Consider the following 16,550-nt stretch of genomic DNA (forward strand, 5'->3'; position numbering starts at 1 on the left):
CCTCCATCTCCGTCCTCTGCTCCCTCCAAATTCCCTTGAGCACTTTATCATGACTGGGGTCCGTATCCCAATACTTTGCATGAAAGCTCTTCGCACCAGCCCTCCAATCCTTTTCCGTCGGCCAATTGACATTCCACCCATGCCACAGCGGTTTCCAAGGCATATTTCCTTCTCTTCTGTGCGCGTAATTTATCAAACTCTGCTCTTGCATGCCCATGTCAAAACGACCGGGTACTGCTAAGACGGAAAGATAGTACTTGAACAACTCCACTGAAGGTGTAAAGACTGCGAAGCCGAAGTTCATGTAGGTTCCTTCGGTAGGAGGTGGGTAAGGGTGATTATAACCCCAGTAATCGGTGTGGGCAGCCATCATGTACGTCCTAGGCATTTGAGCTTCATCTTCATGCTGGTTGACCGTATCCTGTAATGTATGTTGCGTAATCGTCGCCTCGTCATAGAAAATCCCATCCAAGCGATCTGTAACCAAGTGATCGGAATCAATGTAGCAGATTTTTGAATACTGGACAAGCTCAAATAGTCGCAGTTTGGTCATCATGTCTTTCCAGCGTGGATCCCCTGGGACTGCCCAGCCGGGTGATATACGTGACACTTCAATCACTATAGCGCCATCTTTCTCCAGTCTTGCGCGTTTGCGTGGGTGTGTTTCGTCCGTGACGACAACCACGAATGGGATACTGGCATTGGTGCCCGCGGTCGGAGAGTGCATCAACTGATAACCCAGAACGCGAGTAGAAACGTAGTAACCGTCATCGTTGTCGTCTTCCGGTTTGTTGGGATCGATGCCGCCGGTGAAGGCGCCGAGGAAGGTTACGAAAGCTACATTGGGTACGTTTTTCTTGCGGTCTTGTAGGGATGGGTGTGGTCGTTGGCGGCCGTAGGATGTCGATGGGTTGGAGCGAAAGGAGAGGGTTAGGAGACATGAAGCGAGGAAGAGAAGGGCGAAGAAGCCCAGCACCTTTGGCGATGAGGTGCTGATCTTCGACATTGCTTGAATAATCTTTTATCGAGTTGACACAGCGATAACTGACGATGTGAGAAAGAAAGCGATATCAACTTCCGGGAGGGGTCGCCAGTTCGCGACTTGGCCATTTCTTCTCGAAGCAAGGGTTGATCTCGCGTCTCAGTCAAGCTGCTCACCACCTTTCGGATTTGTCGCATGCAACGGAGTTCTGAAATGGAGACACTAGACAATGTGAAAAGATCGTAATACGTGAATTGAATAAATAAACTGTACAGTGCTTGTCACAATACTTTGTTGAACGCCCATGCAGGTATACTTGAAGCCGATGCTTCGTCCCAAAAACCTAGTTCCTTTGAACGCCAGAAAATTCGCTTCCCAATGCTGCTGTTACATGGAGTGTAGTTGAGAGTTGAACACTAGACGAGTTGACCAGCGAGTCCGATGAAGAGAGCTTGTGCCGCTAGTTGGATGGTCCAGAGACCAACTTTCTTCAATCTTCGGGTGCGGGCTCCGTCATCGACAATATCTCGGGCAAAGGCTTCGTACGTCTGGAACATGTTAGCTGTAGTTGAGCAGATGGTTTGTAATAGTCACTAACCTCTCTCGATAAATCGTCCAGCAATCCGCTGTCAAACACTGTCCAGCTTCCATCGAATTCGCTAACTCGCTTGACCACGCGGCAGTTGATTGGTATGAATGTTCGCTTCGAGTTGATGTATGCGACAATAGGTCGGATGAGCGCGTTGTTGACGTACGACAGATCCCTGGTGAAAATTGGGACTGCAGCTCGAACATCATTCAGGTGAACACGAAGATCCATGACGATGAATCGTTTGTCTTCCTCATTCTCGTCTGCTACTTCTTGCTCATCGTGGTGATCGCTAGTATCGTGTTGATGTGTAGTATGGAGATAATTATGAGCGACGGTTGCTTCCATACGATCGTAGAAGTCAGACATGACCTTTGCGATTGAGCCATCTTGATCTGCTGGGAACATGATGTCGGCAACAATATCGACATTTCCCTCGTGAATCCAAGAGAAGGGACCTTCGACACCTCTGTTCAGATGGTCAATGTTCAGTCCGTCGATGCGCAGGCGACTGTGCTTCTTCCAGGCAGAATGATCGCCGTCTTCCTCGTTGATGCTCAGCCCAGTATGACTGTGCGTTTGTCGAGGATGAATAGTAAATAAAGAATCGTCAAAGGAGCCAGAGATCATGTTGGCAGACATCAGATCGTAGAACAGCCATTGTTTGCGGAAGCGAGGAAGGTCGCACGAGAAGATGGACACTGAGAACGGACGGAAGTCGTTTGGCTGGTAGACAGTGAGCAGGACATCTGAGACCTTGAACGAGCCAATCTCGAAGTCTCCGGTTGTGTGTTCGTGTCGATACGATTTGGGATCGATGGTTGGATCACCCGGCAATATCGAAGTACGATCGACTACTCCTCGTACGCCCTTGATCTCGACGTCCTCCAGCAGGCCCTTACCGTTGAACCATTTTGTAAAGGACAGAGTGACGTTGACTGTGTCTATTGAAACCTCGTACTGTGTGTAATTGGTGTCCTCGTCTTTCTGTTCCTTGCGTTCGGGCTTGCCTGCAGAAGCGGCTGCTGCGGCAGCGGCGGCGGCACTCGCAGAAGAGCCCTTTGTGACATTCGAACTCCCCTGACCCGGACGCCTCGATACGAAGACGTTCTTGAAGGAGATGACACCATCGTTCCAGCGTGGGACAATAGCCGACTCGAAGACGACCTTGACTCCAGACGACTGAGTCAAGTAATTACCAACCCAGCCAGCAAGAGTCTCTTGAGCAAAGACAGTGTTCATGAAGAAGATGGCAAGCGAGACAAAGGTTGTAGTACCGAGTATGATCCAGAGAATGTGGCCGAACAGGATCCACGACACGAAAGCGCTAATGTCATCCGAGTTGAAAGGACGGGCACTTCGGATGGAGAACCACTTGAAGCGGATGCCGAGTCTCTGCCAGAAACTTGTGGCCGCAGCCAACAGCTCGTCTTTTGTTGGGCGGTGCAGGTGCGGTAGGCGGTCCATAAGATGGTAGTGATGATGTGTTTGGTTGGAAGGGCGGGCATCTTGGGGTGTCGTAGGCGGAGGCTGCTCGTGTGCCTTGTCTTGGTTGTCCTTGGTCTTGTTGGGATCAGGATGGGCATTGTCGCTCTTGGACCTGTAGGTCGGTGTATGGAACGAATCTTGCAGGTGTCGATGCCGTAGGATCGAGGGAAAGTGATTGTTACGTGACGTGTGAGAGAGTCGTTTCAGCGACTGCGCGCATTCTCGAACGATACTGCACGGCGCTGTTGTACGTCGAATGGAAGGAATAGTATGACCAAGGCCGATCGGGTGTCTATTCTCGAGCGAAGTGCTATAACATCGCGTCAGAGGGTGCACATCAGATGCGACAGAGGCTCCAGCGACGCGCCATAGCCGGCCAGAGCTGAGGGCCGCTGTCGATACGGCAGTCGACCGGGATGCAAAGATGGCGGCAAAGGCATTGCGAGCTACATAGTGACCCATCGTCTACGCTCTGCTACCGACTCAGCATTGTTGAAAGTGCCTCGATTTGGTCTCAAGAACAACGGCATGCCTTGCCATCCCGCTCGTCAAAAATCGTCATAGAAATTCTGCCTTGGCACGCGTGCATGTGAAAGTGCACGGCTCCTATATCCTTTACTATATCGCTTTCTTGTCTCGAACCATTGCTCTCTTGAACATGCGATCACAGTGGATTTGAAAGTCAAATTGGGTCTTTGGTCAGTATGTGGTGGTCAACTCGATTAGCGGCAGGAATACAGTGTCCAATGCATGTCTCAGTCGAGGTTGACAGATCCAGACGTTTGACGGTAGTTGTTGCTGTGGAAATTCAAGAACATGATATACAACCACAAATCGCGGTCAACACCTCGGAGAGCTGACAAAAGTGGGCTAGTAAGTGTACATGGTCTCTGATTATGTACCATACTTGTAGTTCGTGTCCTGGTGTTGATGTATGGCCAGTACATGTCCAGGATATGCTTGAGCAGGGTGCTACCATCAGCGGAGCAGCGGCGCGCGGCTTACTAAGCTGATGAGCACAGGCCATGTTCAGTTTCTCACCTAAATCTCTTGTGCGTCTCTCGACTCTTCTTTTCTCCTTCATGAACAACGCAAAGCGCGGAAAGCGCATAACACTGACGTTAAAAGCATTTTCGATTTGAGACGCCTCTTCGTGATGGCTCCATGAAAACGAAAACCGTCTGTTCAGTGGAGAATAGAGTAGTATAGGGTTATGGGTGACGTTCTCTCCTGCCTTCGGGCTCATGGGGGGAAGGTCAATGACCTTTCGCACATCCTTTGTCTAGACAACAGCACTTTCTTGTAGATCTAGAATTCTCGTGCTTTTCGTGTCGAGCATGATGATCTGGCTTGCATAAACCTCAGAAACTCCAGTCTTCGAGGCTCGAAAATCATGCAGGAACACTCTTACCAGGCCTCATGCCCTATGTTTGATGATCCCTGATCGACTGCTGTACAAAGACGTGAGCACTCGTGCTGGGCCACGCATCCGCAATTGATCGTATTGCTGGTACTCGAGTAGTCTGGAACCAAACCATGTTTGACTTGGCCAGGATTTGACGAACGCGGCTGGGGCATGTCCACAAAAGTGGTACGCAACTCAACTTATGTTCGTATATCAAGCGGTTCAGCTACGTAGGTTCGTCACAAACTGAGTCGCAGGACGAACTGTATTCTTCTCTGCCCAGATACGGCTGCACTTTCTCAGTATTCCGTCGGACGCCTCTGTACGATCCAATGGCATCATATCCACGAGTGCGGGTAAGCTCACTACCCGCCGAACGGTGTACATACCTTATTGTTGTAGATGTTTCAGCGAGGAAGTGGTCCAAATTCTAACGACGTTTCAGACAGTGCTCGCACCTTCAGAGCTGCAGGCGAGTGCAGGCAAGCGGCGGGTTCTGATATCTCGGCCGCAACCGAACAGACTTATCCCTGGACAAGACTCCGCGTGCGAAAAGTCAACTCAAGTCTGCCCTGCTTTGGCGTTTGCAAGATCTGATAAAGTTCGAAAGGATTCTCACACTCGGCTCGTTTGCCCTATACCAGCCACTCGCGGACTTTCGCCCCAATGTGTCTCCGGGTCATTGGCTGTCGGTACTCTGGAACTCGGTCCTGCCTGTGAGCCTTGTGTGTTAATCTCCAATCACCATGTGAATGCTCTTCCTGGAGTTAGGTGTCCCGTCGATCTGGTACCTGGATTTGGGGTACTTTGTATGGGTTTTCTTTCATGACCGCCTCCTGCTCCAATTCGAGCCTTTGCGAACATCTTGGAAAATTATCTGTCGTGTTTGAAACCACAATCCAGACCTGTTCTCTGTTTGCACACCCTTCAAACGCTCACAATCATATGGTGGACCACCGATCGAACTAGCAGTAAAGAAATCCCGTAGGAAGCAGCCTCTCAGAGATAGTGTTGACGTGGGTGGTGTTGGCACGGCCTGCAGACGAGGACATCCTACAACACCCGGGCCGATAGACATACCTTATTTTACTTCTGATCGTGTCCTAGGTCTACGTTTTAGCCCTACGGATGTGCAAATCTAGCCCGCAATGGGCATGGACACGTCCTGTACACACGCAGAGCAGGGCACAGGGACATGACTTGGGAGACTCCATACACCCTAACGCCGTTGTCGAACTCTGTGCTCCCCTTCATCGTACGTAAAGAGATATCCAGTACCGTCGGCTCTTAGCGCATCACATTTGGACGATTCTGGGCTGAGCTGTAGGCGGAAAAGATGTTCTCTCGGCTCCAGGAAATAATCGGTCTTCAATGTACATATTCTGAGGATACCTCAGCTACGGTAAGTCTTATACCGATTTTCCTTCGTTAATCGGTTCTGCCACAATGAAGACTTTCCTATCAGACAGCTTCGAGCTACAGGAGGTGACCCGAGACGACCTCACCATCGCATCATTATGCTGGGGGTATGATGGATCCACGAAGCATATGACAAGGACCCCGAGATCTGACCCAATGACAGCTTCACGCTAGGATTTGGATTCTTGACAACATGGAAAGCCATGAAACAATCAACAGCTGTGTATAAGCGATATGGCCTTGGTAGGCTAAGCAATGCGTACTTGTGGATGTAAGTAAAGCGAGATTGAAGCTAGTACGGATAAAGAGCCATCAGATGGCTTTTTGATGCCGCCTGTATCTTTGTCGCCCTTCCACAAGAAACGTTCTGACTGTACCCTTGCTCTTAGGATTTGGGCAGAGATTGCCGTATGCCTTGCTTTCAGTATAGCCTGTTGGCTACATATAAGAGGCATCATTGCTCCTAGGTACGAAGGTGAACCTCGGTCATATATCATCTCATTGACTCGGTTTCAGTTTCGCGTTCTACTTCAGCATTCTGACGCTATGGGCTCTACAAGTTCAATTCCTACTCCAGATCATCATCAACCGTGTTGGCGTGCTCATGCTGGATCGCAAGAAGGCAAGAAACCTCAAGATTGGTGTTGCTGTTCTTATCACGCTCATCAACATATCCGTGTATTGTATCTGGGTAAGGACTCGAAACAATGATTGACTGATAATCAGATCTGACTCGTTGACAGATTCCCGCAAGACTTCAAACTAACGAGACATACATCAAAATCAACGACGTATGGGACAGGTGCGAGAAGGTCATCTATCTCATCGTTGATGCCGCTCTCAACTATTTATTCGTTCGTGTCGTTCGCCGCAATCTCGTTAAACCAGGTCTGAAGAAGTATGAGAGCCTGGTGAGATTCAACCTGTACATCATTGGCTTCTCTTTGGCGATGGACGTTCTCATTATCGCAATGATGTCTCTGAAGAACTCTTTCGTATACAGTAAGTCATCCGGTGTGGTTGCTGAAGAAGTGCGAGGACTGATACCAACGTAGTGCAATTCCACCCTCTCGCATATATCGTGAAGCTCAACATTGAGATGACGATGTCAGAACTCATCTCCAAGGTTGCACGAGCACAGAACAACCCTCATGGTGCTGTCATGCCGAGCACTACCACTGGAGATCACTCCGGAGGACGATCTCGCATGACCAGAACTGGAGACGACAAGACTCTGACCCAGTCAAAGATCCATGCTTTCAGCGGCCGTTCGGAAGATATGGAGATGGGTATCCTTGAGAACTCAGGCCCACCGCACAATAACCTCCACACACAGATCGAAGCAGACAACTCTTCGACCGATGGCTCTGAGCGCGATGATGAGTCGATTACAAAGGCAACTGGCTTCGTAGTTCGGAGAAAGCAAGAGTTCCATGTTCGCGTAGAGCACGCGACACCATCTCCGGATGCCGACGCAGATAAACGATTGGACGATGGAGGGATACAGTCGTCAACTGAAGGAGCGCATCAGAAGGATGCACAACATTGGAGATCCTATTAAGACCACAGCATAGCCGGATCTTGGTAGAAGGTGGGAGTCATAAGGCCACCGTACTCACGAGCGACCAAGCACATTTTCCTTTGTCAGATTCACCATATACCCGCATTTAGGACATAGAGAAGTACATTGCATAAACGCATGAATGATAAGAAGATGACTAGCTTTTCAAGAATTTCACTACGTGCTAGACAGGGCAATTGTCTTTCACAAAAACCCGGCGCTGAACATTCCCTATCTGGGCGTCCCAGATTCTTGAAAAATCTCGCGTTTATTCCATGGCTAAAGTTCGGGTCCTTGGTCGAGATAAACTAACTTATGTGGCTTGTCACTGGCTGGAGATCTGCTGCACAACGGCACAAAGTCCTGGGGATAAGCTCTCATAGACTCGATGTCGTGCTTTTGCGAAGCGGGTGGATGAGGGTGGAATTGGCCGCCAACCTGCCAGTTTGCCAAAAGTTTGGGCAGGAACAACCACTGCGTCGAGAGCATACCAACAGTTCATCCGACCTCCCCCACAAACCCCTCTCCCGAATTGATTCCCCCACCCGGCGGCATCATGCCTATCATTGATACTGGCAAGGATTTGTCGGCTCTCTTCTCGAAACAGGTGAAAGAGACGCCTGATGCCATTGCTCTCGAGGACGAGTCAAACACTTATTCGTACGCCGAGCTCGACCAAATCGTTGAGGCTCTTTCTCAACGTCTCCGCAACTACGGCGTCAGTCGCGACACACTCGTCGGTGTGCTACTTCCACGCAGTGCTGACTATGTGATTGCCTGTCTCGCTGCACTTCGTGCTGGAGGTGCATTCCTGGTTCTCGAACTCGCATACCCTCCGGATCTATTGGCCGACGTCATTGACGACGCTAGACCGGCAGTTGTTGTCACTCACAGATCTGAAGTTGGCAAGATTCAGGAAGGCGTCCCAGTCCTGGCTCTCAACGACGAAGCACAAGAAATCAATGGTGACCAAAAAGAGCCAGCACCTCTGCCTGCTGAAGATGATCTCGATCGCCTTGCTTTTGTTGCTTATTCGTCAGGTACCACCGGAAAGCCCAAGGGTATCGCCAATCCCCACAGAGCACCCGTACTCTCATATAATCTCAGATTCGCTGTCTCGGACCAGCAGCCTGGCGACCGTGTTGCGTGCAATGTCTTCTTCGTCTGGGAAATCCTGCGTCCCCTCCTGCGTGGAGCCACTGTCGTCGCTGTCCCTGACGAAGTCAGCTATGACCCCCTCGCCCTTGTTGAGATGCTTGCAGCCAAGAAAATCACAGAAACTCTCATGACTCCCACTCTTCTGGCCACTGTCCTCTCACGTCACCCTGATATTGCCGAGCGCCTCCCTGAGCTGCGTGTCCTGTGGCTCAATGGCGAGGTTGTGTCTACCGACCTCGCTCGCAGCGCCCTCAAAGCCCTCCCCAAAGTCCGCCTACTCAACTGTTACAGTGCCTGTGAAACACACGAGATCGCCTGCGGTAACATTGGAGAGATGCTCGAACACCTCGATGAGGCCGCCCTCTACTGCCCAGTTGGCCCCTCTCTCGACCCCAAGCACACCTACATCGTCGATGAGGCTGGCAATAGAGTTGAGGATGGTGTTAGCGGAGAGCTCTTCTTTGGTGGAGACCTTTTGGCTCGCGGTTACCTCAACCTGCCCGAGACTACCGCCAAAGCTTTCTTGAGAGATGAATACGATTCGACTGAAGGTGCTCTAATGTACAGAACTGGAGATCTGGCACGTATGCTTCCTTCCGGACTCCTTGAGATCACTGGTCGTGTTGGATCCATGATCAAATTGCGCGGCTACTCTGTCGTGCCCGCCAAGGTCGAGAACTCCATCATCACTCACCTTGCTGTCAGCACGTGTGCAGTTATTGCTCACGGCGAGGGTCTCGACAGACAGTTGGTGGCATACATTGTACGCGACAAGGAGGGAACCAAGAACCGCAAGTTCCCTGAGATTCTCGAGTCAGGTCACAGTCCCGAAGCTCGCAAAGCACTTTCTGAGGCTTTGGCACAGTACATGCTGCCCTCATTGTGGGTCGTGCTTGATGAGATGCCTCTGCACGAGGTTTCTGGAAAGGTCGATCTCAAGAAGTTGCCGGCACCCGTCACAACTCCCGCGAATGGTGCCAATGGAACCAAGGCTGCTCAGGCTCAGGATCCCATTGGCGTTAACGACGTGGCCGAAATCTGGGCAGCCACTCTGAACATGCCTCGTAGCATCATTGATCCTTCGAGCAACTTCTTCGATCTGGGTGGTCACTCCCTTTCGCTTGCTAACCTGGCCGCAAAGTTCTCAAAGACTTTCGGCTTCCGTGTCCCTGTTGCTCGTCTTGCTGACCCTCCCACTCTTGCCGGTCACGTCGACACCGTCCGTGGCGTTAGAGATGGTCATGCTGCAGCAGTTCAAGCAGATCTTCCTGCTGTGTTACGTAAGGACTCTACGCTTGATAACGATATCCAGGCCAACGGAGCCAAGTTCTGCCCTCTTAACAAAGCCAAGACTGTACTACTGACTGGCGCAACCGGTTTCTTGGGCGCTTTCCTTCTCAGCGATCTTCTGGAGCACACTTCCGCTCAGATAATCTGCTTGGTGCGTTTCAACAACCCTGAAGGTAGCGACTACTCGGCTGGTATCGCAAGATTGAGAAGACATCTTCTTGATTTGGGCTTGTGGCGAGATTCTATCATGGAGCGTGTTGAAATCCTGCCCGGTAATCTTTCTAGTGAGCGCCTTGGTCTCAGCAAGGATCTCTGGCAGGATTTGGTCTCCAGAGTTAACGTCATCGTTCACGCTGGTGCCACCGTCAACTTGATCTACCCCTACGCCTCTCTGCGTGGCGCCAACATCGAGGGTACCAGAGAGATTCTGCGTCTTGCCTCCCAGGGAGGTGCTACTGTTCAGTATGTTTCCACAAACGGTGTCTTGCCTCCTTCCAAGCACGGTTGGCCCGAGTTCGCTATGCTTGACGTAGACTCTGTTCAAGACAAGCTCCTTGATGGTTACGGCCAGACCAAGTGGGTCGCTGAACAACTTGTTCACGAGGCTAGTCGCCGTGGCCTGCCGGTCAAGATCTTGCGTGCTGGTACTATCAGTGGTCACAGCTTGACCGGTTCTGCCAATGCCTGGGATTTGGTATCTGCCCTGATTGTTGAGTCTGTTCATCTCGGCTTCCACCCAGATGTTGAGGGATGGCGCGCTGAGATGACCCCGGTCGACTTTGTCAGCAAGGCCATCATCCACCTTGCTAATCAATCTCAAGCCAAGCAGCTCGTCTTCCATCTTGGAGACCCTACCCCTGTCGACATGAGCTCTGTATTCGAAGATCTGGACAAGCTCGGCTACCCAACGAAACCTCTTGAATGGGAAGAGTGGGTTACCATGTGGATTGAGAAGAGAGGAAACGTTAGGGGCGGTGATGGCAACTTCACTGTTGACATTCTTCGCAGCGGTATGCCTAGCGTCGAGTTCCTCAGAGGTATTGTCGTTCTCAACAACGAGGCCACAAGACCTTTCCGCTCCGTTGTCGAACGCCCCAAGGTCGATGCTGTTCTCCTTGAGACATATGCTCGCCATTGGTTTGCCAGAGGATGGCTGCCTCGCCCTCCTTCAGGTCTGAGCTCTCTTGGTGGTGCTGCACACATGCCTCGCAGAGGACCCCTGAGCGGACGCGTCGCCATCGTTACCGGCGCGTCATCGGGTATCGGTGCCGCTGTCGCAGTCGCTCTCGCAAGAGAAGGTTGCCATATTGCTCTTGCTGCTCGTCGCACAGATGCTCTTGAGGCACTCAAGCGCAGACTCACAGTCCGTGAAGGCAAGGTCATTGTCCGCCAGACCGACGTCACGAGCCGCCAACAGATGGAGGCTCTCGTCCAAGCTACTGAAGAAGAGTTGGGTCCGGTCGACATCCTTGTCTCGTGCGCTGGTGTCATGTATTTCACCATGATGGCCAACGCCAAGGTCGACGAATGGGAACAAACCGTTGACGTCAACTGCAAGGGTCTGTTGAACTGCTTGTCTTCGATTGTGCCTGGCATGCTCTCCCGCGGTTCTGGTCACATTGTTGCCATCTCCTCGGACGCTGGTCGTAAGTGCTTCCCTGGTCTCGGTGTATACTCAGCCAGTAAGGTCTTCGTCGAGTTCACTCTCCAAGCTCTGCGTCTCGAGACCGCAGGCAAGGGTCTCCGTGTCACCGGTGTTCAACCTGGAAACACACAAACCGACCTCCTCACCATGTCCAGCGATAAGGAGGCTGTTGAGAAGTACGGCGAGCCTTCTGGCGCTCAGATCCTCGACCCCGAAGATGTCGCCAACTCGATCGTTTATGCACTCAAGCAGCCCGCTCACGTTGCTGTCAACGAGATTTTGATCGAGCCCCGTGATGAGCCCATCTAGGTGGAGAAGAGGTGAAAGAGAGATGGAAGAAAAAAGAGGAGCATTTCATTGTAATATTTGCTGACGGACTGTATATTTTGCACGGCCTATACTGTAACACAAACGCACACATCTAAGTGGAGAGAGGAACACTCGTTTGCTACAACGCTACTGCAGGAGTCGGGAGAGTTTGTTTGTTTGATCATGTCTTTCTGTAACATATAAAACATCAACAACGGCAGATTTCTGGGGGTTGTTCTCTTGTTTCCCTTTGGGAACCAGTTGTTTTTGTCACGCTTTGCAAGTCTTTCTGTACTAATCAAGCTGGCAGATACCATCCAATCGCGACAAAAAATACTAATTCGTCATACTAGCTTCACATCTGTTGTACCTACGCAGCTCTCAGATTTATCGATCCACACCTTCTTTCTGCATGAAGACAACTCAGTAGGTGAGTTCTGTAGTCAATTGTGTAGGGTGGGGCTACTTTTTTCCTGCTCCACTAACTTGACCACAAATATCCAGATCAAAGGCTTTGTAACAAGGTAAGGCGAGGTAGTATACCTAGGGCAAGATGGATTCATGTTACTGGCTTCTAGAGATCACAGAACTACTCACACTTTTCATTCATACAACAAGCGATTATCAAACGAATTCAGTGCTGTTCGGCAGAAAAGCAGAGGTCCCCGAAACGTAGCAAATGGAATGCGAGCCCACCATCGAAGGAACACACACTCCACCTAGCCTCGAAACCCTAGAACATTACCTCATCATCTTCAACACTTGATCACAGAATCACCACTCCATATACAAAGCAATTGGGCAAAGAAAAAGAAATGTAGCCGGAGATGGGGACATGGGATGCGGACAGAGAGAGGATAGGAAAGCAGCAGGGCTGGGCACAGATGAGACTGGCACTTTCCATGCCTCGAAACAGTAGGCTTCAGTTCAATGATCCATTTCACGCACTGCGATCCAGTCTTTGATCTTGAAAAGCATAACCATCGTGTAATCTGTATACGATGTGAGCCGAGAAAGCAACAGAACTTTTGACGTTAACTCTTTTTGTCCTGTGACACTGGCTTCCATTTCGCTTTCAACTCCCCAAGCCCCTGCTCAAGAATAAATGATAGCATAACCGACTCGCAATGAAAAATACAACCACTCCAAACACACCAGCCTCCCATGACCTCTATCCTGTACCGCCATTGACTTCAACAACGGAACCATTCATGTACCTGCTCTCATCGCCCATGAGGAAAGCCACCACATCAGCAATCTCGCTAGCCTTGCCCATACGTCCCATGGCAACCTGATCCACCGTCTTCTTCAACGCCTCCTCGCCAGCCATAACCGCAGAATTCGTCGGCGTTTCGATGTAGCCGGGCGCGACAACATTGACGCGGATACCCTTGGGTCCCAACTCCAAAGCCATGGATTTCGAGAAACCAATGATTGCGTATTTGGTCGCGCAGTAGATGGCCATTTGCTTGTGAGGGTGGATGCCGCAGATGGAAGACACGTTTACAATGGCGCTTCCAGAGCGCAGGTAAGGAATCGTGGCTTTGGTGACATTGTAGACGCCCTTGAGGTTCACAGCAACCAGTTTGTCGAAATAGTCTTCGGAGCAGTCGACCAAGTCTCGGGCAGTGGGGTTGATGCCCGCGCAGTTGAACACATGGTCGACACGGCCAAAGTAGCCTATCACATCCTTGACGGCTTCAATGCAGCGCTTGTATTCTGCTACGTTGAGCATGTTGACTTGGTGAGGGCCTCCGGCGCATTGCTTGGCGGTTTCCCGACATGATTCGATGTTGATGTCGCTGAGTGCCAGGCGTGCTCCTAGTTTGCTGAGCTTGAGTGCTGTGGCTCGTCCAATACCCGAACCGGCTCCAGTGAGAAAGACGACCTTTGCTTCGATGGTGTTTTTGTTCATTGTGATTCCCTTTTTTGTTGCACTTCTTTCGCGGAAATGTTGTCGATCGGGAAGTAACCCTAGTGGGTGATGGCTGGGGTGTGCAAGCTGTATAGCTTGGCAGAGGTGTCGTCAGTGATCGTCGGTCTGCAGCAAGCGTCGTGAAGTTTTGTTGATGGATGGGGAATGTTGAGAAAGATGGAGGAAAGTTTTTTGGATTTCTCGGAGGGCCCTGCGCGATAGAAACAGAATGCGTTCGAAGATAAAACAATTGCACCACATGGCAACTCCCAGCAATCTGTATGGTCTGTTGGGCGCTGTCAACACAAAAGATAAGTGGGGCCATGCCGATAAGCCTGCGGAAGCCTCATGGCGTTATCGGGCCGTCTGGGCAATTGCAGCAGTCACGCGTTTTGTCAAACTTATGTTTCAGAAATTCATATAAGTATGCGTTATTCGGATTGGGGTATCATTGATTTACTTTTGGGGTACGTCGTGGCCAGTGAGATGGTGGAGATTACGGAAGTGTATCATCACATCATCGCCTAGCTTTCTTCTTGTCTGGCCCATCGTCTTCTTCATCGCTAAGCTCGGCGTATATCGTCTTTGGTTGAGTGGTAGCCCAGGCATTTGTAAACAGAGGATCATTCTTAGCCTTGTCAGCATACTTGAGAAGAGCCTCTCTGGGATCTTCTTCGCGCATGCCACTGAGCGGAATATGTTCCTTGATGTAAGCTGCGTCTGCATTACTCTTCGCGAACGGTGTGGTATTGGGGATGTGTGGCCGTCTGGGATCTCTCGATTTACCGGAGGCTGTCAGTCCAATCGTAGGATGTCTTGAGGCGAAGGAAGCAGCCGATGGCGCAGAACCTCCAGGCAGAATGACAGCATCGCCACCAATGCCGTGAGATAGATCCATGGTCAGGTTGGGGTCATCATCAATGTGACGACGCTTAGGAGCCTTGAGCATGACAGTCTTTGCACCGCCTTGTGATAGATTGGGGTTGTATAGCACATGCGTCTCTCCGTTGGCCGAACCGGTTATAATCTGGTTCAGTTCCTTGTGCCAGTAGACGCTGATCAGAGCAGAACCTGGTGTTACTGGGGTCACCAGTTCGGATCTCAAAGTAGCAGGGTTCAGAATGTGGAGGTCGCCGGTTGCAGAGCCAGTGAGCACTTCGGTACCTGACGGCGACCAACAGATGTTAGACGTGGGATATTGGCTAGAGATCGAAGGGAAGTCGATCGTCCTGAGAGGTTGCTTGAACTTCCTGGTGTCCCATAGCTTGATTGTATCATCACCTCCGCGAGTCATGACAAGCTGACCAGTCGAGCTGACCTGCAGGCCGCTAGTCCAAGTGTCTTTTGTATGAGCATCGCGGATCTCGGCAGCAGGTCTGGTGTATGGACCGTTTCCATCCCACATGACCAGACTGCCGTCAAGAGCAGCGGCAACAAGAAGGTTGGACTGAGGGCTTGCAGACCAAGAGAGAGCAGTGATACGCGTTCTTCCAGCAGAACCAGCAGCTCTCGACTTGTGTACGATGACGTTCTTCTGTTGCCTAGGGTTGTTTACATCCCAAATGCGAACGGTCGAGTCGGTTCCTCCGGTTGCGCAGATGTTGCGATCTTGAGGATGCCAGACGCCGCAAGTGACTTCGGAGATGTGACCCTTGGTGTGATGCATGTCGCGCAGGTACATATCGCCCTTGACGAACTCGGCGAGTGTTTCTCCATTGCGATCTAATATGCGCGGTTGAGGATGTGCGGTTATGGCGAGGATTGTACTGGGCGAGATTGGATTGAACGAGACTTGGTTGACAGGATGGGTTTCGGTTGAGGCAGAGCCTTTGACGGACGAGGGATCGACTGATTTAAAAGCGCGGATGGTAGAGGGGGTGAGGGAAGCAAAGTCGTGGAACTTGAGCGTGCAGTCGTTGGAGCCCGTCACCATTCGTCCTCCCGACGCGTCCAGTGTGATGGATGTGACTGCGCGGTCGTGCGTCTTGAAGACCATCTCGTGCGAGACCGGGTATTCATCTTCTTCTTCATCCGAGTCGTCATCGTCATCGTCATCATCGTCGTCCGAATGCTCGTCCTTGTTGCTTGGTTGTGGAACTACTGGTTGCTGTCTCTTGCTCTGCTCGAATCTGTTGTCGGCTTGGGCGCCTTTGGTCTGCTTGCCAAATGACGTCGTTCCGAGAAACCTCTGGAGCGCCTCTTCGTCCTCGTCAGGTACCACAATCTGAGGTTCCGATGTATCTGACATGGCGGCGGTGGTCGGAAATTGGTTTACTATCATTTGGTTTGGTCCAAGTTGCGTCAGTCACGTCGACTTTTGTCCCTCGGGCTCGACGTTTCGCTGCCCGCAACGCCGCAACCTTGACTGACTCTCACCCATTATCATTACCAACATATCCGAGTACTCGTCTCACGAAATCACAATCTCCAAAACGTGTAGCTCGTATCGAGTCTAGAACAGTTGCTGACCAAGTTATCATGGCTGGGGCTAGCGGCGCTGCTATCTCTGTCCTCAGGGGCACAGCGCCGTGATAGGCAGGTGTCCCTATCCTACCATCTCGCTTCTCTCTGGTGCCTTCCAGAGCATGAATCGCGCAATTTTATCTCCAAGCACAACCACGTCTTGTCAGTCACGGATGCTGCTCATCATCGTCCAAAATGTTTCTCGACAATGCTTCTGATTCGAGCTTGAAGCTTCTCTTCGCGCCTGCTCAATCCATCCTCGCCCTGTCCTTTGCAGCATCATTGTGTTTCATCGTCTCCGCCTATCTAAGATGGCATCAGTTGAA

The 16,550-nt window shown here is 51.1% G+C and overlaps 6 protein-coding genes across 6 annotated transcripts; 2 read left to right on the top strand and 4 right to left on the bottom strand.

Moving 5' to 3' along the window:
- Window positions 1-67: 67 nt before the first annotated feature.
- On the bottom strand, window positions 68-778 carry M436DRAFT_17024 (nucleotide-diphospho-sugar transferase; the record flags this gene model as incomplete). The annotated part of the gene is made up of 1 exon (XM_013574486.1): window positions 68-778. A coding segment is annotated over one exon (711 nt), but the record flags the coding sequence as incomplete, so codon positions are not given.
- Window positions 779-1,398: 620 nt separating this feature from the next.
- M436DRAFT_39604 (mitochondrial distribution and morphology protein family 31/32) lies at window positions 1,399-3,038 on the bottom strand (the record flags this gene model as incomplete). The annotated part of the gene is made up of 2 exons (XM_013574576.1): window positions 1,399-1,530; window positions 1,581-3,038. The coding sequence occupies 2 exons, from the start codon at window positions 3,036-3,038 to the stop codon at window positions 1,399-1,401; spliced, it is 1,590 nt and encodes a 529-aa protein (XP_013430030.1).
- Window positions 3,039-5,922: 2,884 nt separating this feature from the next.
- Window positions 5,923-7,027, top strand: M436DRAFT_18612 (uncharacterized protein; the record flags this gene model as incomplete). Its single annotated transcript, XM_013574495.1, has 6 exons — window positions 5,923-5,990; window positions 6,047-6,154; window positions 6,273-6,350; window positions 6,400-6,574; window positions 6,627-6,885; window positions 6,939-7,027. Coding segments are annotated over 6 exons (777 nt in total), but the record flags the coding sequence as incomplete, so codon positions are not given.
- Window positions 7,028-8,000: 973 nt separating this feature from the next.
- Window positions 8,001-11,846, top strand: M436DRAFT_40599 (putative NRPS-like enzyme; the record flags this gene model as incomplete). Its single annotated transcript, XM_013574753.1, has 1 exon — window positions 8,001-11,846. One exon carries the CDS (start codon window positions 8,001-8,003, stop codon window positions 11,844-11,846), a length of 3,846 nt encoding a protein of 1,281 aa, XP_013430207.1.
- A 1,171-nt stretch (window positions 11,847-13,017) lies between these two features.
- On the bottom strand, window positions 13,018-13,761 carry M436DRAFT_61386 (NAD(P)-binding protein; the record flags this gene model as incomplete). The annotated part of the gene is made up of 1 exon (XM_013574859.1): window positions 13,018-13,761. One exon carries the CDS (start codon window positions 13,759-13,761, stop codon window positions 13,018-13,020), a length of 744 nt encoding a protein of 247 aa, XP_013430313.1.
- A 517-nt stretch (window positions 13,762-14,278) lies between these two features.
- On the bottom strand, window positions 14,279-16,009 carry M436DRAFT_39788 (WD repeat protein; the record flags this gene model as incomplete). Its single annotated transcript, XM_013574612.1, has 1 exon — window positions 14,279-16,009. The coding sequence occupies one exon, from the start codon at window positions 16,007-16,009 to the stop codon at window positions 14,279-14,281; it is 1,731 nt and encodes a 576-aa protein (XP_013430066.1).
- Between the last annotated feature and the right edge of the window lie 541 nt (window positions 16,010-16,550).

This window comes from Aureobasidium namibiae (assembly GCF_000721765.1).
Source record: "Aureobasidium namibiae CBS 147.97 unplaced genomic scaffold scaffold_3, whole genome shotgun sequence".
Classification (NCBI taxonomy): Eukaryota; Fungi; Ascomycota; class Dothideomycetes; order Dothideales; family Saccotheciaceae; genus Aureobasidium; species Aureobasidium namibiae.